This window comes from Neovison vison, chromosome 12, assembly GCF_020171115.1.
Source record: "Neovison vison isolate M4711 chromosome 12, ASM_NN_V1, whole genome shotgun sequence".
Taxonomy (NCBI): domain Eukaryota; kingdom Metazoa; phylum Chordata; class Mammalia; order Carnivora; family Mustelidae; genus Neogale; species Neogale vison.
Window position 1 is genome coordinate 54,366,366 of NC_058102.1, and position 27,479 is coordinate 54,393,844.

Consider the following 27,479-nt stretch of genomic DNA (forward strand, 5'->3'; position numbering starts at 1 on the left):
TTCCTGTGCAGAAGTGTTTCAAAAAAATTGAAGAAGATGGAAGACTTCCAGACCCTTTTTATGAAGCCAGCATTACCCTGATACCCAAACCAGGGAGAGGCCCCACCAAAAAGGAGAATTTCAGACCAATATCCCTGATGAATATGGATACCAAGATTCTCAAAAAGATCCTAGCTAATAGGATCCAACAGTACATTAAAAAGATTATCCACCATGACCAGGTGGTATTTATCCCTGGGTTGCAATGGTGGTTCAACACTGATAAATCACTCAATGTGATAGAACAAATCAATAAGAGAAAAGAGAAGAGCCACATCATCCTCTCAATTGATGCAGAACAAGCATTTGACAAAATCCAGCATCTGTTCCTTATTAAAATGTTTCAAAATATAAGGAAAGAGGGACCATTCCTCAACTTCATAAAATCTATCTATGAAAAACTCACAGGGAATTTCATCCTCAATGGGAAAAAGCCGACAGCCTTCCCTTTGAGATCAGGAACACGACAAGGATGCCCACTCTCACCACTCCTGTTCAACTTAGTATTAGAAGTCCTAGCAACAACAATCAGGCAACAAAGAGAAATAAAAGGTATTCAAATTGGCAATGGAGAAGTCAAACTCTCTTTCTTCACAGATGATGTGATACTTTTTATGGAAAACCCAAAAGACTCCACCCCCAAACTACTAGAACTCATACAATAATTCAGTAATGTGGCAGGATACAAAATCAATGTACAGAAATCAGTGGTTTACTTATACACTAACAATAAAAATACAGAAAGGGAAATTAGAGAATCGATTCCATTTACTATAGCACCAAGAACCATAAGATACCTGGAAATAAACCTAACCAAAGAGGTAAAGGATCTGTACTCAAGGAACTACACAACACTCATGAAAGAAGTTGAAGAAGACACAAAAAGATGGAAGAGCATTCTATGCTCATGGATTGGAAGAATAAGCATTGCTAAAATGTCTATACTGCCTAGAGCAATCTACACTTTCAATGCCATTCTGATCAAAATTCCACCGGTATTTTTCAAAGAGCTGGATCAAACAATGCTAAAATTTGTATGGAATCAGAAAAGACCCCAAATTGCTAAGGAAATGTTGAAAAAGAAAAACAGAACTGGGGGCATCACGTTGCCCAATTTCAAGCTTTACCACAAAGCTGTGATCACCCAATACAGCTTGGTACTGGCACAAAAACAGACACATAGATCAGTGGAACAGAGTAGAGAGCCCATATATGGATGGACCCTCAACTCTATTGTCAAGTAATCTTTGACACAGCAGGAAAAAAACGTAGAGTGGAAAAAAGACAGTCTCTTCAATAAATGGTGCTGGGAAAATTGGACAGCTATGTGTAGAAGAATGAAACTCTACCATTCTCTTACATCATACAGAAAGATAAACTTGAAATGGATAAAAGAGCTCAACATGAGGTAGGAGTCCATCACAATCCTAGAGAAGAACATAGGCAATTACCTCTCTGACATCGGCCACAGCAACTTCTTTCAAGACATGTCTCCAAAGACAAAGGAAACAAAAGTGAAAATGGATTTTTGAAGTACATACTTTTCACCATCATTTCTTCAAATATTTTCCTGCTAAATATTTCCCTCTCCTTGTAAGATCCTAATTACACGTGTCAAACTTTTGATGTTATCACATTGATCTGCTTTAAAAATATTTTTGCTCCTCATCTCAGATTGGATTATTTTTCTATCCAGTCCAAAGCATTTGTGGGTACACAAGATATCATGTTGCCTTAGGAGGAGCCACAAAGTAATAATCGTTGTAGTTAAGGAGAAATGCTCCTAAATGTAGGGTAGAGTGACACTTTTTAAATGTAATGACTTATTTTATTCATAAATTTACAACCATTAGTTACCCAGAAATAAAATTTTCTGATTAGTAAATTTGGTATAGAAGATTGGATTAACACAGCTCAGTCCTTCTTGCATTATCTCTGAAACCGAGTGCCTGGAAAGAATACATTTTCAGCTCTGCTGCAACAGTAAATTTTAAAAGGGCACCATATTCCTCTAAATTTAGTACTGAAGTGAGTATTGTTAACTCAGGATCTAGACTCCAGCCTTTATGTTCAACACCTAATGTATATTCTCAGAAAGTTAGACACAGAAAATGACCATTTTGATAATTTATTCCAGACTTCTGCATGATTCTTTCTATTCTGTATTCACTCTTGAATACAACATGCTCTTAGTATTGCTCCATATTTATAGATCTCCATTGCTTTTGGTGGAACCACTAGATCAAGCTCACTTCACAAAATAATTCCCATGGCTTTATGGGTACACATAAGACGTTAGGCACCTTTTTATGCACGTGTTTAGATAGATAAAAAATTGGGGGGAACTTTGGAAGGTGTTCCACATCAGAATGTATTAAGCAGCTTCTTATTTTTCTCCATTTACAAAAGCAAGAAATGCATGTGCTGATGGAATGCTCCAGAATTCAAAGGAAAAGGGCATGTCAGTGTTTTCATCCTCTAGGACCATGTAGGTTCCCCAAGTGTCATCATCAAAAGGGATACCTCATCAAACCTTGACAATTTCTTTCAGATTTCTTCAATTTCAAAGAGATAGCCCTTACATATGTCCAACTAGAACGCTGAATGTGAAGACTGGGGTTCTTGACCAATGAGAGAAAGAACAGAATTGATTTCCAAAATGGATATGCATGCCCAGAAAAAAAATTACTCCCATTAATTCTCCATACATGACATATTGAATTTCTCAAAAATCTGTTTGAAAATACGAATATCGGGCACCTGGGTGGCTCAGTTGTTAAGCCTCTGCCTTTGGCTTGGGCCATGATCTCAGGGTCCTGGGATAGAGCCCTGCATCGGGCTTCCTGCTTGGCAGGGAGCCTGCTTCCCCCCCTCTCTCCCCCTGCCTCTCTGCCTACTTATGATCTCCCTCTGTCAAATAAATAAATAAAATCTAAAAAAAAAATGCGAATATCTTTGATGTATATTACCAAACTGGTTAAGTCATTATATTTCTAATGCCTGGCTATTTCTTTGAATGCAAAGAAGAACAGTTATAGATCACTGGTTTTCTTGGAAAATAGCCTTTATTGAATAGTTGGTAAAGCAAGGTATGAAGACATCACATATAACCAGAACATCATGTAGTTAAGCTGTATTTTAAGGATCTTCAGACATTATATTATTGATCCTCAGTTCAGCCCTATGAGGTGGCTACAATTATCATCATCAAGTCACAGGAGGTGGAACAGAAAGATCAAGTTCTTAAGTCAAAATGACTGATCTAGTGAATATATAAGATAGTCTGTTCTTCTAAAAATAAAATATGGAAAAAAGATCTGGGCTGAATCTGTAGGCTGGAGCCAAATCTATATATGCCCAGCCCCAATCAGCTAAAACATAACTGAACCACAAACTGGTGAATGAGAAATAAATGCTTATTTTTAAAATGTCAATACAATTTTGGGTTGTTTGTAACACAATGTTAGCAATTAGTTACAGCTGCCATTTACATAGCATATGAAATTGATTTAGAATATTCACATGATTTCTCTATCTAATCATGAGGAATAAGTACAAAAATATGAATATATCTTCAAAGAGCTAAATGTATGTAAAATATGGATTTATTTTGTAAGTAACTATCAAGTTTAACCTCTCTCCCTGATGTATTTGAATTAGGGTAGAAATAGCTCTGAATCATGATCAAAGTAATAATGTTTGTCCTGAATTCTGGCAATCACTACCTGTTCAACACACACAAATATCTCTATACATTTAATTCTCCTTTTCTTTACTATTTAACGTTTATTTAGTTTGTCAATTAATAGTGTTTTTTAGCATAGTAGTAAAAAATGACAGAGGTGGTGATGTGGAGAATTTAATAAGACAAGATCTTTTCCAATATTTTTGAAATCCGGCTGAGGAAAACAACACACAAGAAAGAGTATCAACCTTTTGTCTGTACTGTCATTTGCAAATATCTTCTCCCATTCCATGGGTTGCCTCTTTGTTTTGTTGACTGTCTCCTTTGCTGTGCAGAAGCTTTTGATCTTGATGAAGTCCCAAAAGTTCATTTTCGCTTTTGTTTCCTTTGCCTTTGGAGACATGTCTTGAAAGAAGTTGCTGTGGCTGATATCAAAGAGATACTGCCTATGTTCTCCTCTAGGATTCTGATGGATTCCTGTCTCACATTGAGGTCTTTTATCCATTTCAAGTTTATCTTTGTGTATGATGTAAGAGAATGGTTGAGTTTCATTCTTCTACATATAGCTGCCCAGTTTTCCCAGCACCATTTATTGAAGAGACTGTCTTTTTTCCACTGTATATTTTTTCCTGTTTTTTCAAAGATTATTTGACCATAGAGTTGAGGGTCCAAATCTGGGCTCTCTACTCTGTCCCACTGGTCTATGTGTCTGTTTTTATGCCAGTACCATGCTGTCTTGGTGATCACAGCTTTGTAGTAAAGCTTGAAATCAGGTAACGTGATGCCCCCCATTTTATTTTTGTTTTTCAGCATTTCCTTAGTGATTTGGGGTCTCTTCTGATTCCATACAAATTTTTGGATTATTTGCTCCAGCTCTTTGAAAAATACCAGTAGAATTTTGATCCGAATGGCATTAAAAGTACAGATTGCTCTAGGCAGTATAGACATTTTTACAATGTTTATTCTTCTGATCCAAGAGCATAGAATGGTCTTCCATCTTTTTGTGTCTTCAACTTCTTTCATAAGTGTTCCGTAGTTCCTTGAGTATGGATCCTTTACCTCTTTGGTTAGGTTTATTCCCAGGTATCTTATTGTTCTTGGTACTATAGTAAATGGGATAGATTCTCTAATTTCCCTTCCTGTATTTTCATTGTTAGTGTATAAGAAAGCCACTGATTTCTGTACATTGACTTTGTATCCTGCCACGTTACTTAATTGCTGTATGAGTTCTAGTAGTTTGGGGGTGGCATCTTTTAGGTTTTCCATATAAAGTATCATGTCATCTGCAAAGAGAGAGAGTTTGACTTCTTCATTTCCAATTTGGATACCTTTTATTTCTCTTTGTTGTCTGATTGTTGTTGCTAGGACTTCAATACTAAGTTGAACAAGAGTGGTGAGAGTGGGCATCCTTGTTGTGTTCCTGATCTCAATGGGAAGGCTGATATACAGGATCTATAAAGAACTTCTCAAACTCAACACACACAAAACAGATAATCATATCACAAAATGGGCAGAAGATATGAACAGACACTTCTCCAATGACAACATTACAAATGGCTATCAGACACATGAAAAAATGTTCGTCATCACTAGCCATCAGGGAGATTCAAATTAAAACATTGAGATACTACCTTACACCAATTAGAATAGCCAAAATTAATAAGACAGGAAACAACGTGTGTTGGAGAGGATGTGGAGAAAGGGGATCCCTCTTACACTGTTGGTGGGAATGCAAGTTGGTGCAGCCACTTTAAGAACAGTGTGGAAATTCCTTAAGATATTAAAAATAGAGCTTCCAAATAGCATGGAGGACATGGGGAGATAGAGAGGAGAAGGGAGTTGGGGGAAATAGGAAGGGGAGGTGAGCCATGAGAGACTAGGGACTCTGATAAACAATCTGAGGGTTTTGAAGGGGCAGGGGGTGGGAGATTGGGAGCCAGGTGATGGGTATTAAGGGGGGCATGTATTGCATGGAGCACTGGGTATGGTGCAAAAAACAATGAATTCTGTTACGCTCTAAAGAAATTTTTAAAAAAAGGAGTATCAAAGGACAGTGGTTATTATTCAATGAAAAATCTATCTCTACTAAGTAATGAACACAATTTTGGTAGTGCTGTACTAAAAATAATTCAGAATATACATTCCATTCTCTGAGGACCTGGGATGGATGGGAATTGTTCTTATATAGCTACCCTGTGATTGTTGCCTGATAACCCTGAGTGCCTGTTAATTATTTAGTACTTGGCTCCAAATGGATCCCTCAGTGCCCTGTTCTCAGACAATTGAGCCAGATTCTATGAACTACTCTTGCTTGTCAGCTCAGACGAGGTTGAGTTTTGTTGGTAAAGGCATTGTCAAGACACAGCAACAGAAAAGGCTCTTCTGGTTTCATGGTGTTTCAGGGTGTTTGGCCACTATGGCTTGGTTGCCAGGTACATGCAGGCAGAAGTCCCGTGTATTCAGCCTCCAGCAAGTTTGGCGGCCAGTCCCAGTCAGTTTCCTGTCCTCTAAGCAGTGCCTCCTAACACTCTGGCAGGGAAATTCTTCCTGCTTGCTAGTCACAGCCTGAGATCCATCCTCACCATGGACAGGAGTAGACTATGGAATTGCTCTGTCCCAGGCCAATCCCATGAGCATATCTTCCATGAAGTTGTGTGTGGTTACATTGTCTTTAATGGTATCTAAATTCCATCTTCAGAGAGTAGACCTGGCTTCCCTGTGATCTCTCCTTTGACTACTCTCCTTCAATCCTAAGTTATTCTTATTTTATCTTAGTAGCCTTTTCTCTTAGTAGGCTTTCTTTTACAAATAGATAATAATCGTTTGTCCCAAAATTCCGCTGGTTTTTTGTGTCCTGACTTAATTCTGACTGATAACCTTGCCATCCTGAGCTGTTCAACACTCATTTATAGCCCCTTTAAGAACTAAGACAAATCAATTATTTTGGAATTATCAGTATAATTATTCACCTTATTGAGGAATTTACAAAAAGAGTGCTTGATATTATGATTTATAATTTAAATAGAATTCATTTTAATAAATAGCAAAAGCTTAAGAAATACATGAACTGTATATGAGTATTTATTTTTTATATTAGTATGACACCAACACCAAGGTTGAAACCCCAGGTACACTTTGGACTTTGGAAGAATATGATGCATCATTGCAAGTTCATCCTTGTAAAAAATGACCATTCTACTGAGTGTTGCTGATGATGGGAGAATCTGTCACGTGTGCAGACATAGGCAATAGAGGAAATCTCTGTACTTTTCTCTTAATTTTGCTGCGAACCTAAATTTGCTCTAAAAATAACATCTTAAAAATATTCTGAGAAAGCAACTGCGTTGTTTTTGGAGGAATTAGATAGTTCTTTAGATGGTGACAGAGCATTATCCCCAAATTAGGTAACTAATGTCTGGTGCTTACAAACATATGGTCTTAATTCTAAGCAAGATTCATTAGATATTATCTTTGAACTGAAGATGAAAAATGAAAAATTCTTGTCACTCTCTGAAGATACTGCTGGTCTGAAATACAGAGAATTACATTAATTTAGTGATAAATACCATAATATTTTGATGAATAAATAATTTATTTCGACTAATAGTTAAGTAACAAATCTAAATATTTCCCTTGTCATTGTTCTATGAAAACACTGCAACATTTGTGTTTTCTAGTTGCTCACATATTAATGTTTTTTCTTGTAAGATTAATTCTTTTAAATTATAAAATATAAACATTCTCAGGAAACTTACATTTTTGAGAAGAAAGTTGTGCCTTTTGGCCACACAGATGAGTTATTATTGATTCTCTGGGAGCCTCTAATCCATGAAGATGGAAGAAAGAAGTTCAACAAATACTGTGAGAAAGCAGATTTTATTAGAAATCAAATAGGAGCTCTTATACTCATTTGAATTTTGTAGTAACAATAAAGTTAATTCTTTTCTTATAGTATCTGTCTATATCTATATTTTTTGTATCACACTGGACACACTAAAAAAAAATATCCTACTAGGACTAAGTAGGAGGAGAAGCTACCAAAGGTAACATTTTGGGTTTTTGATAAGTGACAAAAAGTTTAAAAATACTTTGTGAAATGTGTACTTTGGGAAAAATCCTAGAGATTCAAGTAAGAAGAAGCACCTTGTGATTTTCTTGTGTAGGACAGCTCCTGTGCCTCCCCCCAACCCCCCATCACCATAGCTCAGTGATCAAGAAGAATTGTAGATTTTACAGTTAGAGAAGCTGCTAATAGCAATGGTGCTGGTGCCCCAGGGAGACTTGGTTAGCAGTTGGGAAGGGGGCAAAGGAGTCCATTGGTTTTCCAGTTCAAAGTGCTAATTTTGCTCAGTTATGATGAGGAAAACCCATACTTTTTTTTAGTCAGAGCTTGCGGTCTTTGTGTCAATCACTCTGACTCCCATAAATATAATGGGAAGACACTGTAAGGCAAAGTAGGACAGAAGAGTTGACCTGAGCTCTCTACACATTCTTGTCAGATGGAAAACAAAACAAAACAAAAAAAAAAAAAGAAAAACAATCTGTGCACAGGGAGATACCAAGATGAACCCAGTAGAAAGTAAAAGCCGAAGGAGACTTGAGAACTGCTAGTGAAGTTATGAGCATTTCCCCCCAAACACACACACACTCACACACACACACATACTCGTATGCACACATATCATATGGCAGAGGGTGAAGCCCTGCTGACTTGCAGTGTTCAAACACAGACTTTTAAAAGAAGTAGTGGTTGATATCTAAGGTACAAAATCATAAGGATTGTACCCAGGAAGATAGGTTAAAAAAGAAAAAAATTAATGTGAATTTGGAAGAACTGAACAAAAATATCAGGAAGCCAACTTAAGAGGAGAAGATTCTAAAGTAAAGTTTATGAAACTTACAAAAAATAATAAATCTATGAAAAATTAAAGAGAACGCAGGTTTATTGAACTCTATTGTCAAGAAAATCTATCTAAAAAATTAAACTGTATTGTCAACAACTTCTACCTGAAAAGAAACTGGAAAATGTTTCCCACATTAAGGGGAAAAAAAGACACACCAATAGAAACTTTTACTGGGATAAGATATTACATTATTAGACAGAAGCAATTAAAGTAATATATATATATATATATATATAAATTAAATAAAACTTAGTTCAGATAATTAAATGAAAATATGATGGCAGCAATATAGCAAGTGTGATTTATCAATAAAGAAATCAAACTATATGCCTAGACCACAGAGAAACTCTTGCTTTATATGTACCTGAAATTAAAAATTTAATAAATTGGCTCTACAGAAAATTTGAGACACAGAGCAAATAGTTGATGAAATTGAAAAAGGAGTAAGAGTATTTTCACCCCATAGTATGAGAGAGAAAAATTCACAGAGTTCAGAAATCTTCAAAACAGTATCAAAAAAACTAGCATAGTTCTAAATACAGTATGAGAAAGAGAAGAGAGGCAGGAAAAAAAAAAAACAAGAAAATCAATCTTATGTCACAATGTATGAATAATTTCCAAATATTATTTAAAAATATTTATAGACCTCAGAGGTTTAGCAAACTGAGAGATGTGCGCATGGAAATCCACATCTCTGGTGCCTCGGTGACTCAGTCGGTTAAGCAGCTGCCTTTGGGCCAGGGTCCTGGGATAGAGTCCCCTATCTGACTTCCTGTCAGCAGGGAGTCTGCTTCTTCCTCTCCTTCTATGCATCCCCTTTTCACACTTCCACGTGCTTTCTGTCTTTCTCTATTGCAAAAATATGTAGATTTAAAAATCTTTTAAAAAATAAAAAAATAAGTTAAAAAAATAAATCAACATCTCAGGAAGATGGCTGGAGAACACAAAGAACTACTCTTCAGGGAACGGGGTGGATTAAGATGTGACTTAAGTATGAAAATCAGGCAACGGGTGATATATCTTCATCAGAGTTAGACCGTGTTATCTCCACAGAATCCATATCTGCCCTGGACACTATTTCAGACTATGGAGAAGAGGTAACCTCAGCAAGATATAGCAATAGGAAGCCCCCAGCTTCTTTAAAAATAAGTAAATAAATAAAAGTTAAAAAATAAAGAAAAAGGTAAATTCAAGAAGTAATATAAGAAATTATAATCGTGGGGTGCCTGGGTGGCTCAGTGGGTTAAGCCACTGCCTTCAGCTCAGGTCATGATCTCCGGGTCCTGGGATCAAGTCCCGCATCGGGCTCTCTGCTCAGCAGGAAGCCTGCTTCCTGCTCTCTCTCTCTGCCTGCCTCTCTGCCTACTTGTAATCTCTCTCTGTCAAATAAATAAATAAAATCTTTTAAAAAAAAAGAAATTATAATCATGAACTTTGACTACCTTCTGAAATAGGTCGAAAATAATCACTAACACCCCAAATTGATAAGTTGGACCATGATAACATTGAAATTCTGATCATTAAAGGACTCCAGTAGGGGAGTAAAAATGCATCTCACAACTATTTCCTTCTCATCAACTCACAAAAGCACTTCTATTTAATATATGACAATACTGGGGTGCGTGCATGGCTCAGCGGGTTAAGTATCTGCCTTCAGATCAGATGGTCCCAAGGGCCTGGGGTGGATCCCCGCATCAGTCCCCCTGCTCCATGGGAAACCTGCTTCTCCCTCTCCTTCCTTCTTGTGCTCTCTCTCTCTCACTCTCTCTCTCTCTCAAAAAAATAAAATCTTTAAAAAAAATTACAAGGACTAAGAGGGGAGAGAAGACACCATCTAGGCGAAATGGGCAAGAGACTTACCTGAGTACTTCTCATTCTTACTGAAAAGAAAATCTTAATGTTTTACAGACCAGAAAAATGATACCGCTATATAATCAACAGAAATTTTTTATTAGTTTCTCTGAGACAATTGAGTTTTGGATATAGGGACTACCTTGTACAATGTATATTTATACAAAACACTAGAAAAGTGTAGGGATAATTTAACATATCTATGTTCATATAATTTTATACTAATGCTTAGAAGAAAATGTATTATAATTATAAATACAATTATAATATATTTATACAATAATATTTTATTATGACAAATACAGTATTTATATTCCATAAATATAATAGACTATTTTCTATGTACTTAAGTATAATAAAATTATTATAAATGCAATTTGTGGAAAAAATATGTAAGGTTGATTGGCTCATTGGTGAAGCATCTGACTCTTGTTTTCACCACAGGTCATGAGTTCAGAGTGGTGAGATCCAGCCCCGCCATAGACTCTGAACTCAGCACAGAGCCTTCTTGAGATTCTCTGTCTCTCTCTTTCCATTTGACCCTTCCCACATTCTCTCTCTCTCACAAATAATAAATAAATAAATAAATATTTTAAAAAGACATAGAAAAGGCTTTTCATAAAATAGTTATTCATCATACCCACTGACTAAAAAGGAATTACATTTCTGAGAATAGATTTTAAAAGGTCATAGTCATATAAGACAGCAGTGAAAATTCACAAACTATAGACAAATACGTGGTGTTGATGAACTACAATAGCACGTGAGACTGAAAGGAGATACACGTAAAAATGCACACTGCATGATCCCATTGATGTAAGATCTGAAAATAAGCAAAGATATTTTATAATATTAAAATGGGTAGGGCTGATAGAGGCTCTAAACTTCTATTTCATGCTCTGATTTGTAATTACGTGTTTCCAACTACTTTGTGATCGAGTTGCAGAATCATATGTTTAGTTGCCTTGATGATAATGGTAAAATTAAATAGTAAAGTTATTTCAAGCAAAAGATCATCTATTGAAGCATGGTTTTCAATGAAAAGCACGACCTGGAAAATACCAAATGTATATTAAAGGCATAAAAATATAAAGAAAATATTGTAGAGTCAAGCTATGGAATAGTAACAGACCTGAAGTGTACAAAAATATGGATGAATTCTACCAGTATAATATTAACTGATAAGCTTTTTTTTTTAAAAGATTTTATTTATTTATTTATCAGCAAGAGACTGAGGGGACAGAAGGTGAGGGAGTGGCAGGCAGAGGGAGAAGCAGGCTCCCTACTGAGCAAGGACCCTCGGATCATGACCTCAACTGAAGACAGATGCTTAATGGATTGGGACACCCAGGCATTCCTCAACTGATAAGTCATCCCTCAACTTTTAATAAAATTCTGGAAACATTTGAAATCTTATCATGTCCTCTTCATCTATGGAGAGCAGGGTAGAGTTTTTGGAAGCACAGAACATCAAACTCTCATTCCATGGTTTTCCTTCAGTGCTAATGTAATAGCAGTTGTTGGAGTATGTAATCCACTCTTTTGGACAATGACCACATGGATCAGCTAAAGAAAGTTTATAAGATATTATCCAAATAGCTTTGACTATTAAAACACACAAGTTTACAATTTGTATGTGTATGTATGCACATGTGTTTATAGCATATCCATGCACCCTCACATGCTGGCAAAAATAAAACACAAGCACACTTCTGGAAAGTCAAGCTTTCTTCCCCTAATTTATGTGCCGATATAAAGCAAATACATGAAAATGTCCAATCTCTACATGTCCTTTGAGTCACTGAACAAAAGCACATTTTGCCATTGTAAAATGATTTCTCTCTTATGTTATAGCAGGAGGAAACTTGAGGCAACTGGTAACAAAGGGTGTAGTGATTTTAAAATAGAATTTTTTTCATATTGTTGCATATGAATGCTATCATAACATTACTTATTAACATCTATTATCTGTATTTTATAGTTTATGTCTCCCCTGAAACTGTTTTGATATTTCACAGCCTAGATGGAGACAAAATATAAACTGTACTACTATCAGAACTATCAAAATCATTGCATACCTTTTTGGATTCTTGTAACTGGGTATGAATTGTTCTGCTGTAGTGTTCCACTACCTAAAAATATAAAAAATTACGAGATAAAAAATCATTGTAACCATTTATTTTTTCTGTTTGAAATTTGGCCTATTTCTTAAGATTAGAATACTCTGGAATAAAATAAAATTGATTTATTAGAATCAGTTAATAATATCATGATGGTCTGAAGAGAAATCAATTCAAAAACTTAAACAATTAACTTCAGGATCTCTCTCTCTCTAAGAGATGCTGAGGTTAATTGTTTAAGTTTTTGAATTGATTTCTCTTCAAATCATCATGACATTATTAACTGATCCTAATAAATCAATTTTATTTTATTCCAGAGTATTCTAATCTTAAAAAATAGACCAAATTTCAAACTCTCAAACAGAAGAAATAAATGGTTACAATGATTTTTCTTCCTCGTAATTTCCTTAATTTATATTTTTAGGTAGTGGAACACTACAGCCTCTCTTACAGTATTTTGTTTAACCAATCTAAAGAGTTAATTTGTGTTTCTCAATTATATATGTATATTTTCTATAATTTTTGTTATTTATACTTTTGATAAATTCAGAATAAGCATTCCATATTTAGTCTAAATGCATACATGAAAAGGAAAAGTTCCATCCCACAACACTTGAAATATTTACAGACACTGCTGATTATTAAAATGAAAAGATTTCTCATAATCATTCAAAGGTTTACTCACAGGGAAGAGAACTTATCATTCTTGCTACAACATATGTCAAGACAAGCCATGTGATTCCCAAAATCCCAGCAAGGAGCTTCTCTAGAGATGATGGCAAATTTGTGGGGAGAGAAATGAAACAGTGAGAAAGGATAGGTGGATAAAGACTAAAGTTTAGATGGTTTACATACAAGAGAACCAAAGATGCACAGGGAATCATAGGTATAAGCATGGACCACAAACCCATATCTACCATTGTAATCTTCCTCACAATATACCACTTAACTGTCAGTAAGCATCATGCTCCATGAGTTGTTGGTCACGGACTATGATTTACAACAATGCCGGAGTGAATTAGTCCTCAGATCTCAAAAACAATACCTTATTCCAACTTCAACTTCTAATCCTCACAAATGAAAAATCTATGAGATCAATCCCTACTCTTCCCCACACATCTACACCCCAAGTTCACATCCTAGAAGAGTTGTACCTTGTGCCTTAACTGTGTGCTTTATTTTTGCAGTGGTAGTTCTTGTCATTCCCTTGCAGGTCTTCAGACACATTTTGAAGGTTTAATTCTACACAGACGATTCCCTGCTCAGTTACTGAATTAGAGCTTTTAGTGCCCTTACCTTTAGACTGTTGTCTTTTTGAGTTCTTAACCAGATTTGGTTCTGAGAGGTTTTCTCTTTGGTTATTCATTTCAGCAGCTGAGAGATCTCAGGGCCTGTACTGTATGAAAACTGGACTGATGTAGTTGACAAACAGTGTAGGTAACGACAAGAGCCCTGCGAGAGTCACACTGGGTGAAGTGTGAGGTAAGTGGTAACACTCCTTTGTAGTTGAATGATGTAAAATTCTGGTTCTGTTTTCCTCAGAGCTTGAAATAAGTGTTTCATCAGAGAATAAGTGATTTTTAAAGTGATATTTTATGTTGATGCAATATTATTGATTGTAGCCATGAAAAGCAATAAATTAGTGAGGAATAAAGAAACACAAAGAGTGATGCCCTTATTAACTTAAAGTCAATTTCCATAGACACAGGGTTAGAATAACAGAATTAAAACTAAAATGCTATTATTAAAAAAAATTAAACTAATTTTTATGACAATTTTTAAAATCCATGAATGGTTAATGTTTAAATGTTCTAAAGTAATTGGGGTAATAATGGTATTAGAGTATACAGGAAATTACTGCAGTAAATTAGTTTTATTTGGTGACTTACATATACTTAGTAAAAGGGGATAAGGTCTTATTAAATGACCTTTCATTTTGAATGATTGTGGAATTCTAGAAATCATTAAATTTTAAACAAATAATGTATATGGTGAAAAATGCTACATGACACATTAAACTTATCTAAAACCTAAACAATGGTATTAGCATATACAGGAAATTCTTGCAATAAATTAGTTTTATTTGGTGACTTCTGTATACTTAGTAAAATGTGTTGAGGTCTTATTAAATGACCTTTCATTTTGAATGATTGTAGAATTCTGGAAATCACTAAGTTTTAAAGAAATACTGTATATGGGTTGTATATGGTAAAAAATGCTACATGAAACACTAAACTTATCCAAAGTCTAGACAATACTGAAAACCAAGAAAAGACCATAAAAGAAAAGATTTCTAAAAATCCTTATTTGACACCAAGAAAGGGTAATTGATAATGGCCAACATATGAAAGTATAAAATGATAAATAAAATTAGAGATCATTTATGGAAGAATAGTGTTGGTATGAACTCAGAAATAATCTATGGCTGTCAAGGGCAGTGAAGGTAGTTTTATTGTGCAAGCAAGTATAATAACTCAAATAAACATAATCTAATAATTCACATAATTAGCTCTACAATGGATGAGTTCTAGACTCCCTTTTGGCTCTCAAAGTTACAATGTGTGATCTTTTAAAAGTTACTTCGTGTCTAGCTATCCAAGTTACTAATCTATCATTGAGATGAAAATATGTAAGCTCTAATACATGTAAAACACTTAGGATTCAAGCAGGCTTTTATAAACTCTTAATAATATGTTAGTTATTTTATTTATATTTTTAACACAATTGTCATATTATTGTTTCTGAATCATATCATACTATATACCATGATTCACAGAGGTGGTGTGATGAAATCTTTCATCAGTGTAGTGCAAACTTTTGCAAAGTTTTGTTCTTTTTTTCTTTTTAGAAATCTTATAATTATTTATAGGTAAACGTAAACTTAAATTAGCATATTCCTGCTATTAGGAAAAATTAAGCAGTTTTTTTTTAAAGATTTTATTTATTTATTTGACAGACAGAGATCACAAGTAGGCAGAGAGAGAGAGAGGAGGAAGCAGGCTCCCCGCTGAGCAGAGAGCCCGACGTGGGACTTGATCCCGGGACCCCGAGATCATGACCTGAGCCCAAGGCAGCGGCTTAACCCACTGAGCCACCCAGGCGCCCCAAAATTAAGCAGTTTTATTTTAAAAAGTATATGAAGAATTATATTTGACCTTCATGATTATATAATTTTATTTAAGAATTTATTTTTAAAGGCTGGGCTAAGTATCAAGTAATATATGAAATTATTCCTATGTTGATGACAAATCCAAATTAACTGTTCCTTGTCATGCATGATGTTTATGAGATTTCATGTGATGCTATATGGACTTATAAACCCTTATCATCTGCGTGTGTATACATTTGACTACTTCTCCACAGGCAAGAATATGAATATTTTAAAATATTCTCTGACATATATCATATTTATTCCTGTTACTCTGAGTTGTTGGAATAGAGTTAACCAGTGTTCTCTGTGATTTCATTGTGTATTTGTTGTATCCCATCCAGCATCTGTATCTCCCACTAAGTGAGGCAGCTAGGAGAGAGACAGCAGAGGAGTGACACATACCTTCTGTTGGCCAGAGTCCTACATCTTCCACTGGGAGACCAGGTCACTCTTGTAAACGGACAGTATCTGTGGTCTTCACAGACTGCCGGCCCTGTGAGCGCTCAGAGTGAGGCAATAGTGGAAAAAGTAGATTTCTCATCAATGTGTCACTTAAAATTTAAACAGGAAATCCTTACACTTGGTCAATTTTGAAGACACTTTATCTCATCACATCTCCAGAATGTCTAAGACTTTCAGCTTGTAGTGTGTCAGCTAATTGTGACATGACTCTGAGAAATGTTTATATTGGGGTCAGAAGCCTGACCACCCATGCTGTTAACTTGCTTTTTTCTCAGTCACAAATGCTGAGACCTGGAAATTCAGGTCTTTGAAGAGTATCTTAGATGTGTCAGTTCTATTTTTACACAGGTTGCTAAATCTTGACATAACATGCTTCTTTCCCTTATACTCTCCTGATGTCATTCTTTTATAATGAGAAATATCTGTAAACATCACACCATTAACAACAGGGATTTATTGCTATTTATCTCCAAATATTTGGAATGTGCATTGTCTAAATCTTTCTATACATCTCTTGAAAGCTTCATATGCTACTTATACTATTTTATGAATATGGTGTATCACATTGTTTTCTTTGTGAATACTGACCAACCCTTGCAGCCAAAAATTAAATTCCACTTGATTCTTTTAGTTCTTGTTGGATTTGATTTGCTAGTATTTTGTTGAGACTATTTGCACCCATGTTCATCAGGAATATTGGCCTGCAGTCCTCTTTTATAGTGGAGTCTTGGTCTGGTTTTGTGATTGGGCTAATGCTGGCCTCATAGAATGAATTAGGAGGTTTTCCTTCCATTTCTATTTGTTTGGAATTTTTTGAAGAGAATAGGTATTAATTCTTCTTTAAATGTTTGGTGGAATCCCCTTGGGAACCATCTGGCCCTGGAGTTCTATTTGTTGGGAGATTTTTGATGACTGATTCAATTTCTTTGCTGGCTTTCCAAGTGCTCAAGTATTACATTTCTTCCTGTTTTGGTTTTCATAGTTCATGTTTCTAGGAATTTATCCATTTCTTCCATGTTGTCTTCATTTGTTGCTCTAAATATTTTTTTTGAGTTCATTTTTTTTCAATTTATTTATTTTCAGAAAAACATTATTCATTATTTTTTCACCACACCCAGTGCTCCATGCAAGCCGTGCCCTCTATAATACCCACCACCTGGTACCCCAACCTCCCACCCCCTCGCCACTTCAAACGCCTCCGATTGTTTTTCAGAGTCCATAGTCTCTCATGGTTCACCTCCCCTTCCAATTTACCCAAATTCCCTACTCCTATCTAACACCCCTTGTCCTCCATGCTATTTGTTATGCTCCACAAATAAGTGAAACCATATGATAATTGACTCTCTCTGCTTGACTTATTTCACTCAGCATAATCTCTTCCAGTCCCGTCCATGTTGCTACAAAAGTTGGGTATTCATCCTTTCTGATGGAGGCATAATACCCCATAGTGTATATCGACCACATCTTCCTTATCCATTCATCCGTTGAAGGGCATCTTGGTTCTTTCCATAGTTTGGCGACTGTGGCCATTGCTGCTATAAACATTGGGGTACAGATGGCCCTTCTTTTCACGACATCTGTGTCTTTGGGGTAAATACCCAGGAGTGCAATTGCAGGGTCATAGGGAAGCTCTGTCTTTAATTTCTTGAGGAATCTCCACACTGTTCTCCAAAGAGGCTGCACCAACTTGCATTCCCACCAACAGTGTAAGAGGGTTCCCCTTTCTCCACATCCTCTCCAACACATGCTGTTTCCTGTCTTGCTAATTTTGGCCATTTTAACTGGTGTAAGGTGATATCTCAATGTGGTTTTAATTTGAATCTCCCTGAGGGCTAATGATGATGAGCATTTTTTCATGTGTCTGATAGCCATTTGTATGTCTTGATTGGAGAAGTGTCTGTTCATATCTTCTGCCCATTTTTTGATGTGTTTGCCTGTTTCGTGTGTGTTGAGTTTGAACTCCTCAAACTCTAAATATTTTTTTGAGTACTATTCTCTTAGGGCCCTTGGGTGTCTCAGTTATTAAGTGTCTGCCTTTGGCTCAGGTCATGATCCCAAGGTCCTGGAATTGAGTCCTAGGACCTAGGCATTGGACTCTTGGCTCAGTGGGGTACCTGCTTTTCCCTTTTCCTCTGCACCACACTGCCTGCCTTTGCTCTCTCTCTCTTCCTCTTTTAAGGAAAATAATATTCTCTTATGACTGTATTTCTGTTGTGTTGGTAACAAAAAAAATTCTAGCCCATCTTATCTAAGCACAGCTACACATATAGTACATGAAGAGAGATATAACATATATTTGGCTTTGGATTTTCATGGAGATAATGTGTCTGTAAAGACTCCTTGGCTGGTTGAGTTTGGGGGAGATAATGAAGTAAAAATTGAGAAATGTATTCTAAAGTAATATACATGAATATTTTTGCTAGGTAAGTCTGTAATTTCTTTTTCAAGAAGCAAGAACAGATGAGTAGCATACTCTAACTACATTATACTAGTCTCAATATGGCAGATAAAAAGAAATAAAAAAACTAAGAACAAAAACAGGGAGACTCAAAATACTATAGGGATGTGGTAGCTTGGGCTGAGGTAAAGAGTGGCAATGGCGATGAGAGACTGGACTCTGGAATACTTTGAAGTCAGTGTTAAGAAGCCTCTTAATGTTCTTTCCATAGTTTGGCAATTGAGAACCTAGATGTCCATCAACAGATGAATGGATCATCATAGTTTTACTATGATGCAGTATGATGCAGCACGGTGTTCATATACACAATGGAATACTATGCAGCCATCAAAAGAAATGAAATCTTGCCATTTGCGACAACGTGGATGGAACTAGAAGGTATAATGCTTAGCGAAATAAGTCAAGTGGAGAAAGACAACTATCATATGATCTCCCTGATATGAGGAAGTGGAGATGCAACATTGGGGGTTAAGGGGTTAGGAGAAGAATAAATGAAACAGGATGGGATTGGGAGGGAGACAAACCATAAGTGACTCTTAATCTCACAAAATAAATTGAGGGTTGCTGGGGGGGTGGCTTGGGGGAAGAGGGGTGGGGTTATGGACATTGGGGAGGGTATGTGCTATGGTGAGTGCTGTGAAGTGTGTAAACCTGGTGATTCACAGGGGCGCCTGGGTGGCTCAGAGGGTTAAAGCCTCTGCCTTCGGCTCAGGTCATGATCCCAGGGTTCTGGGATCGAGCCCCGCATCGGGCTCTCTGCTCAGCGGGAAGCCTGCTTCCTCCTCTCTCTCTCTCTCTGCCTGCCTCTCTGCCTACTTGTGATCTCTGTCTGTCAAATAAAAAAAAAAACAAAAAACAAAAAACAAAAAACCTGGTGATTCACATACCTGTACCCCGAGGGATAAAATATATATGTTTATTTAAAATAAAAAATTTAAAAAAAGAAGCCTCTTAATGTGAGAACGTGGCCTGAGAAAGAAGGAAAGGGGTGATAGATGAAGCATGTGCTTTATCTTGAGTATCTGAAAACAGACTGAATCTGTTTCCATTCAATGAGCTGGAAAGGATTATACATGAAGTAGGTGTGATTAAGAGTCTGAAGTGGTGGGTGGGTGGGAGGTTGGGGTACCAGGTGGTGGGTATTATAGAGGGCACGGCTTGCATGGAGCACTGGGTGTGGTGAAAAAATAATGAATACTGTTTTTCTGAAAATAAATAAATTGGGAAAAAAAAAGAGTCTGTGTTTGGATTGGACATCCGAAGAGTGAATTTGTGTGAAACACACAAGTGGAACAGTTGACTAAGGACTCAGATATCAATGCCCTAAGGTGAATGGTGAGATATGGGCAAGAAAGTATAAAACTGGGCTTTTCAGCTTGCACATGCTACTTAAAACGAAGTAACAGAGATTGTCACCCAGAAACTTAAGGTGAATGTAAATAAGAGGAAGTTCTAGGATAAGCTCTGAGACTCTCTCATGTAAGGAGGAAGAGGAGAAGAGGTGAAATCAGCAAACAAGACCAAAAGGGTAATGGTGAGATAGGAGTCAAGCCCATGAAACTATGTTGCCATGGATTCCAAGTGAAAAAGTGATTCCAGGAGGAATGAATGATCCACTCTGTTGAACTCTGCTGCTAATCAAGTAAGATGAGATTTTGTTATTTTGTGTACAGAACAGGGAATGGTTCCAGTGAGCTGTTGGGGCAAAAATCCAATTTGTCATAGATTCAACATAAAATGGAAAGATGGGAATTAGAAATAGTTTTACTATGATGCAGTATGATGCAGCACGGTGTTCATTAAAGGTATCTTTTCCAAAAATGAGAAACTGTGTTTCTTGAATGGGATGATCCAATGGACAACCAGTCCTGACTACCATCACATAGGCTCTCTTCCAGTATGGCTTGTCTGCATTTTCCCTATCAGTTTGATCCTCTCTTCAAATGTTGGCCCTCACACCTGTAGCTTTTATAGTTTCTCCCTCTTTTTCTCTTGTCTTCAAGTGTTCTTTCAATTCACTCACTTTCTCCCTAATCTTTTCTAATTTGTTCTTTAATCACTCCATCTATTATTCATTTAAATGTTTTTGTTTTCATTTGTAGAATTCTTCTTTTTGATTTTTAAAAATTACTCTGGGTTTTTCCAAAGTCTAACCATCAGACACTAACCTCTTTTTTGGCAGCCATTCTGTATCCATTATACATTTATTCACTCTAAATATTTGTACTTCATAATCAATATTCAAGAATTCCATCATTTGGGGTGTGTGTGTGTGTGTGCGCGCGCGCACGTGTGTTTGTGTGTATATATGTTTCTCTTTTGCTTTTTGCTTTTTGCCTTTTTCCTTTTTTTTTTTTTCCTGGTTGATCTTCAATTTTGAGCAGAGTTTCCATATCCTAAATGGCCTGGGTTGAGAAAAACTGCAGAAGTTTTTTTTAGCAACAATGATCATTAAAATCTGGGAAGTAGGGGCACCTGGGTGGCTCAGTGGGTTAAAGCCTCTGCCTTCAGCTCAGGTCATGATCTCAGGAACTTGGGATCGAGCCCCGCATCAAGCACTCTGCTCAGTGGTGAGCCTGCTTCCTCCTGTCTCCGTCTCTGCCTGCCTGTCTGCCTACTTGTGATCTCTGTCAAATAAATGAAAATAAATAAAATCTTTTAAAAAAATGGGAAATAATTTTGCCTGTGACAAAATATACACTTAGAGGATTTAATATGAAAAAGATAATAGCAAAGATATGTGGGTGAAAGACTAGAACTTTATTTTTTGTCTGCTAATATATATTTGGAAATTGAAAAATAAGGAATGTAAGTATTTTTCAAAACCCATCTTTTGTAGTCTGGAAAACACTATATCCATTTTAAGGGAAAATAGCTTAAATTGAATCTACCAAAGGAATACTAACTGAAGCTAGACCACACATACTCATGGGGAGGAATAATCAGAGTAAGAATTTGGGATAGAAGAATTCTTTTCTTAATTATGTCATCATATGTATATGATTTATATTACGGAACTGTTAGTTCCCCAAATTATATACTTCTGGATTTGTAATTTATTTTGACTATGTGCACTTTGTGCCTGCCTTCTCTGGGATTATTTGAATAATTTTTAGAACTCCATTTCAATTAATATATTGGCTTCTAGGCTCTCCCTGTTTATAGTTTCTTCTTAGTGGCTGTACTAAGATTACAGTACACAGTCTTAACTTTTCATGGTCTAGGTAGAATTAGTTGTACAACAAAATCCTGTTGTTGTACAATTAGTTGTACAAAGAAATCTTGTATAGAACAGGTCTATTAACACCCTTCCCTCCCCATTATACTATATAGTTGTCATAGGTCTTACATATCACATATATAATAAACACTGGAAGAAACTTGTAATCTTTGCTTTGAATGGTCATGCATACTGCAAGGGAGTTAAGAGAATATTGTCTTTCATATTTACTCTGATAATTTATAACTTTATAGATGCTTATACCTTCCCAAATAAACTATTTCTCATGAAATTATTACACATAAGCCAGACACATTTCCTTCCTTTAACACTTCTTGCATGGCAGGCCAAGTAGTTTTTGGAAAATGACTAAATTTACCTTCATTCTGGAAGACTACTAATGATATCACATTCTGAGTTGGCAGGGTTTTTTAATGAGATGATTATTTTCTCCTAAATTTATTGTTTCTAAGGAATTTCTAGGTATATAAAGTGTTGTTATTCTCTCATTGCTTTCAATATTTTTATCTGTTTCAGAAGTATGACTACAATGTGCTTACATGTAATCTAGTTTTTATTATTTTAAGTTGGGTTTTGCTGGGCTTCCGGAATTTAACTTGGTGTTTTTCAACAAATTCGAATTCGCTTCAGCCATTATTTCTTCAAATAATCTTCTGCTAATTGTTTCCCTCTCCTTGTCAGATGCTAATTACATGTGTCATAACTTTTTTATCTTATTACATTGACCTCTCTTGTAAAAATTATTTTTGATCCCCTCTCAAATTCCATTATTATTCTTATCCAATCCAGAGCATTTGAGGGGGACAAAGTTAAATATTTACATATTGCCTTAGGAGGAGCTGCAAAGAACTAATGGTTGTAAATAAGAGCAGAGAAACAATTTTTAAACATTAAAACTTTATTTTATTCATAACTTTACAATCATTAATTTTAGAAAATAAAAATTTCAGATTAATCGATAGGGTACAGGAGATTGGACAAACACAACTTTGTCCTTTTTGCATTTGAACTGAATGCCTGCAGGAAACTGAGTTTTCTGCTCTGCTGCAAACACAGCAGATTATAAAAGGGCTTCATCTTCCTCTGAAATTAGTACTGAAATGAGGACTGCTTAACTCTGAGATCTAGAATAAGAAACCCATAATGTTCAAAACCTAATGTATAGTCTTAGAAAGTTAGACACAGAGAAAACTGCCACATTGATCTTTATATCTCTGACTTCTGACATTTTTTTAAACACTTAGTGGTAAAATTTAGTGATTCATCAGTTGTATATAACATCCCACGGTCATTACATCAATGTCCTCCTTAATGCAGATCACCCAATTGTCCCTTCTTCCCACCTATCTCCCCTCCTGCAACCCTGTTTGTTCCCTATAGTTAAGGGTCTCTTATAATTTGCCTCCATCTCAGTTTTCATCTTGCGTTGTTTTTCCTCCCTTCCCCATTTTCATCTGTTTCTTAAATTCTACACATGAGTGAAATCATACGGTATTTGTCTGTCTCTGACTTAACTTATTTTGCTTAACATAACACTCTCTAGTTCCATGAGCATCATTGCAAATGACAAGATTTCATTCTTTTTTATTGCTGGGTCATCCTTCAATGTATATATACCACATCTTCTTTATTCATTCATCTGCTGATGGACATGTGGGCTCTTTCCCTAGTTTGGCTCTTGTGGACATTGCTGCTACAAACATTGGGGTGCATGTGCCCCTTTGGATCACAATGTTTGTACCTCTGGATAAATACCAAGTAGTGCACCTGCTGTGTCATAGGTTAGCTCTATTTTTAACTGTTTGAGGAACCTCCATACTGATTACTAGAGTTGCTGCCCCAGTTTGCATTCTCAACCGCAGTATGAGAAGGTCAGGAACATGACAGGTGAGTCCATGCTCACCACCCTTCTTCAATGGTATTAGCCTCAGCAATCAGACAATGGAAAGGTCCTAGCCTCAGCGATCAGACAACAGAAAGAATTCAAAGACATCCAAATCATCAAAGAAGAATTCAGACCTTCATTCTTCATAGATGATATGATAGTCTATGTAGAAAATGCAAAGATTCCATCAAAAAATTACTAGAATTCATACAGGAATTCAGCAAAGGCACAGGATAAAAATCTATGCACAGAAGTCAGTTGCAGTCAATATATTAACACTGAGGCAGAAGAAATAGACACCAAGGGATCAATCCTATTTACAATTGCACCAAAAACCAGAAGGTACAGAGGAATAAATCTAACCAATGAGGTAAAGATAAACTAAAACTATAGAACACCTATGAAAGAAATTGAGGAAGACACAAAGAAAAATGGAAAAAATTCCATCCTCATGAATTGGAAAAACAAATATTGATAAATATGTATGTACCAAAAGCAATCTATACATTCAATAGAGGCCCAATCAAAATATCATCAGCATTTTTCACAGAGGTAGAAAAACAATCCTAAAATTTGCATGGAATAAGAAATGCCCCCCAAAAGACAAAATAATGTTGAAAAAGAAAACCAAAGTTTGAGGCATTACAATTCTGGACTTGAAACTGTATTACAAAGCTATTATCATCAAGACCATATGGTCTTCTCTCTCTCTCTCTCTTTTTTTTTTAAGATTTATTTATTCATTTGAAATGGAGTTGGGGGCAGAAGGCAAGGGAGAGAGTATCTTAAGCAGATTCTGCACTGAGCATGGAGCTGGCCACAGGCTCAATTTCATGACCCTGAGGTCGTGACCTGACCTAAAATCAAGAGTCAGTCACTTAACTGACTGAGCACTTCCATGACCCTTTCTACTCTGACTTTACACTTTCCTAGATCCCTTAAAATAGTATTCCATGCTTATATATCTCCAGTGAATTTGGTGGAACCTCCATTTAAGCTCACTCTACCAAAGTCTTCCCATGGCTTCTTAATGGGTACATGTAAGATATTAGCATCTGTTTTAGAAGCATGTAGAGATGTAAAAAATAATTTAAGAAAAAACTGGGAGGTGTTCCACATCAGAATGTTAATATTAAAGAGCTTCTCTCTTACTTTTCTTTCTTCTCCATGGTAAGAAATATATATGGATTGATGGGATACTCAACACTGGAAGGAAAAGAGCATTTCAGTGTCTTCCACCCCTAGGCCCAGTAGTTTCACCAAATCTAGGAACCAAACAGACTATCTTGCTAAGATAGTCTGCTTGCTTGAAAATTCCTTTAAAAATGTCTTCTACTCCAAAAAAGACCATTATATATGTCCAAAGTAACACATTGGGTGAGGAGAATGGGTTTCTTGACCCATAAGAGAAAGAATAGTAACTGCATCTTGATTTCAAAAATCTATTTACTGATATTTGTCTTTTACAAACAAGTTTTCTCATGAAATACAATGAAAAAAATTCCTATAGTTATTAGGTTATAGGTAGATTAGGTTTTTGTTCAAGAAAACTTCATTCCGGGGCGCCTGGGTGGCTCAGTGGGTTAAAGCCTCTGCCTTCAGCTCAGGTCATGATCTCAGGGTCCTGGGATCGAGCCCCACATCAGGCTCTCTACTCTCTGCTTGGCTCTCTGCCTGCCTCTCTGCCTGCCTCTCTGCCTACTTGTGGATCTCTGTCAAATAAATAAATAAAATCTTTAAAAAAAAAAAAAAGAAAGAAAAGAAAAAGAAAACTTCATTCCTTCCATCAGAGCACTTTGAAAGGAGTAAATCCTTTAGAAAATCAACGATAAGTTTGGCCAAGTGACTTGTTTTGACAATCTAATGTGAGTAGGAATGTGATAGTTTATGAGTTCAGAGTCCAGGCATTAAGAAGCATATTTCTCCTAGCCGCTAATCTCTGCTATAAGATGTCATGTATATCAGGTCGCTCCTCTTCTAAGAATAAAATATGTCCAAAAGATCTGAGCTGAAAATGTAGTTGTATTCTGGAGCCAAGCACATGCATGCTAAGTCTTGATCAACTAAAACCCAGTCAAAGCAGAAACTGGTGAATGAGAAGTAAATGCTTATTTTATAATGTAATTGCAATCTTCAGTTGTTTGGGCACAATGTTAGCTAACATTTACATATTATATGAATTTGATTTTGAATATTCATATAATTTCTCAATCGGAGTATAAGAAATCAATACAGAGAGTGTAAAGAATATGTGTAGGGCACCTAGGTGGCTAAGTCAGTTAAGTGTCTGCTTTTCACTCAGGTCATGATCCCAGAGTCCTGGGATTGAGTATTGCACCCTCTCGTCTTACTCTTTACAGTGGCAGCTTGCTTCTCCCTCTGACTGCTGCTCCCCCTGCTTGAACTCTTTCCCTCTGCACAAAATAAACAAATAACAAACCTTAAAAAAATAATATGTGCAAAAAATGTGTCATATTCAAGGAGATATATGTACGTGAAGTATGAATTTTTTTGCAAGTAATAATCAAGCTCAATCTCTCTCCCTCTTGTCATTGAGCTAGGGTAGAAATATCTGAATCATTATCAAATTACTAAAGTTATTCCTGAATTATGGGAATAATAAACTGTTCGACTCACATAAATATCTTTAAATTTTATTCTTGTTTTCTTCGTTATTTAACATTTTATTTTTTAGACCAAAGTAGTTTTGGGTCTGGGGAAGGGCAACAGAAGTGGGGACTTGGAGAATTTAATAAAGCAAGATGTCTTCTAAAATATCTGAACTCCAGGTAAGGAAAACATCACACCAGAAAAAGTAGTGAAGGAAACTCGTTATTAATGACTGAGAAGAAACCAATCTCTACCAAAAAATGAATGTAATTTTTTATAGTGCTGAACTAGAAGTAATTCAGAAGAAAAGTGCTTATCTCATTCTCTGGAGACATGGGGCAGATGGGAATGGCTCGTATATAGTAATCCTGTGTTTGTTGCATTCTAACCCTGAGTGCCTATTGACAGTTTAGTACTCTCAGCTCTAAATCTACCCATCCCTCTGTGCCCTGTTCTCGGACAATGGAGCAGGATCCTATAAAGTTCTCTTCTTTTTCAGCTCACATGAGGCTTAATTCTGTTAATAAAGGCAATGGAGAGAGACCCTGCAAGAGAAAGGGCTCTTCTTCCTGGTTTCATGGTGTTTTCAGGGTGTTTGGCCGCTCTGGCTTTGTTGCCAGCGGCATGCACGTAGGAAGTCCTGTGTATTCAGCCTCCAGCAGGTACTTGTGGCCAGTCCCAATGAAAGCTTCCTGCCCTTCTGCTCTGTGCCTCCTAACAAGGGTTCTTCCTGCCTGTCAGTCACAGCCTGAGATCCATCCCCACCTTGTTCAGCCTGTGGCCTGTGGAGTTGCTATATCCCAGGTCAATGCAGTGAGCATGTCTGCCATGAAGCTGTGTGTGGCCGCATTGTCTTCAATGACATCTAAATCCCATCTTCAGGGAGCATATGGGGCTTCCCAGTGATCTCTCCCTTGGGTACTCTCTTTAATCCTAAGAAATTCTTTATGATTTTCTTCATTTTAGTAGCCTTTCCTTCTAGTAAGCTTTCCCTTACAATTGGATAATAATGGTTGACATCAATCTTCCTCTGGTTTCTGTTTCTGATTCAATTCTCGTGTGTAATCTTGCCA

At 36.3% G+C, this 27,479-nt stretch overlaps 1 protein-coding gene across 1 annotated transcript; it reads right to left on the minus strand.

Annotated features, from left to right (window-relative positions):
* Positions 1-11,863: 11,863 nt before the first annotated feature.
* LOC122890900 (NKG2-E type II integral membrane protein-like) lies at positions 11,864-13,965 on the minus strand. Its single transcript, XM_044226344.1, has 3 exons — positions 13,767-13,965; positions 12,558-12,611; positions 11,864-12,045 (listed from the first exon to the last, which is right to left on the minus strand). The coding sequence occupies exons 1-3, from the start codon at positions 13,963-13,965 to the stop codon at positions 11,864-11,866; spliced, it is 435 nt and encodes a 144-aa protein (XP_044082279.1).
* Between the last annotated feature and the right edge of the window lie 13,514 nt (positions 13,966-27,479).

What these genes read in the sequence shown, in the direction of transcription:
- LOC122890900 (XM_044226344.1), bottom strand. Translation starts at nt 13,965, where the DNA reads ATGAATAACCAAAGAGAAAACCTCTCAGAACCAAATCTGGTTAAGAAC. An exon ending in CTGCAAAAATAAAGCACACA is followed by an intron (nt 12,612 to 13,766) that starts GTTAAGGCACAA and finishes TTATATTTTTAG; the next exon opens with GTAGTGGAACACTACAGCAG. An exon ending in AGTTACAAGAATCCAAAAAG is followed by an intron (nt 12,046 to 12,557) that starts GTATGCAATGAT and finishes AACTTTCTTTAG; the next exon opens with CTGATCCATGTGGTCATTGT.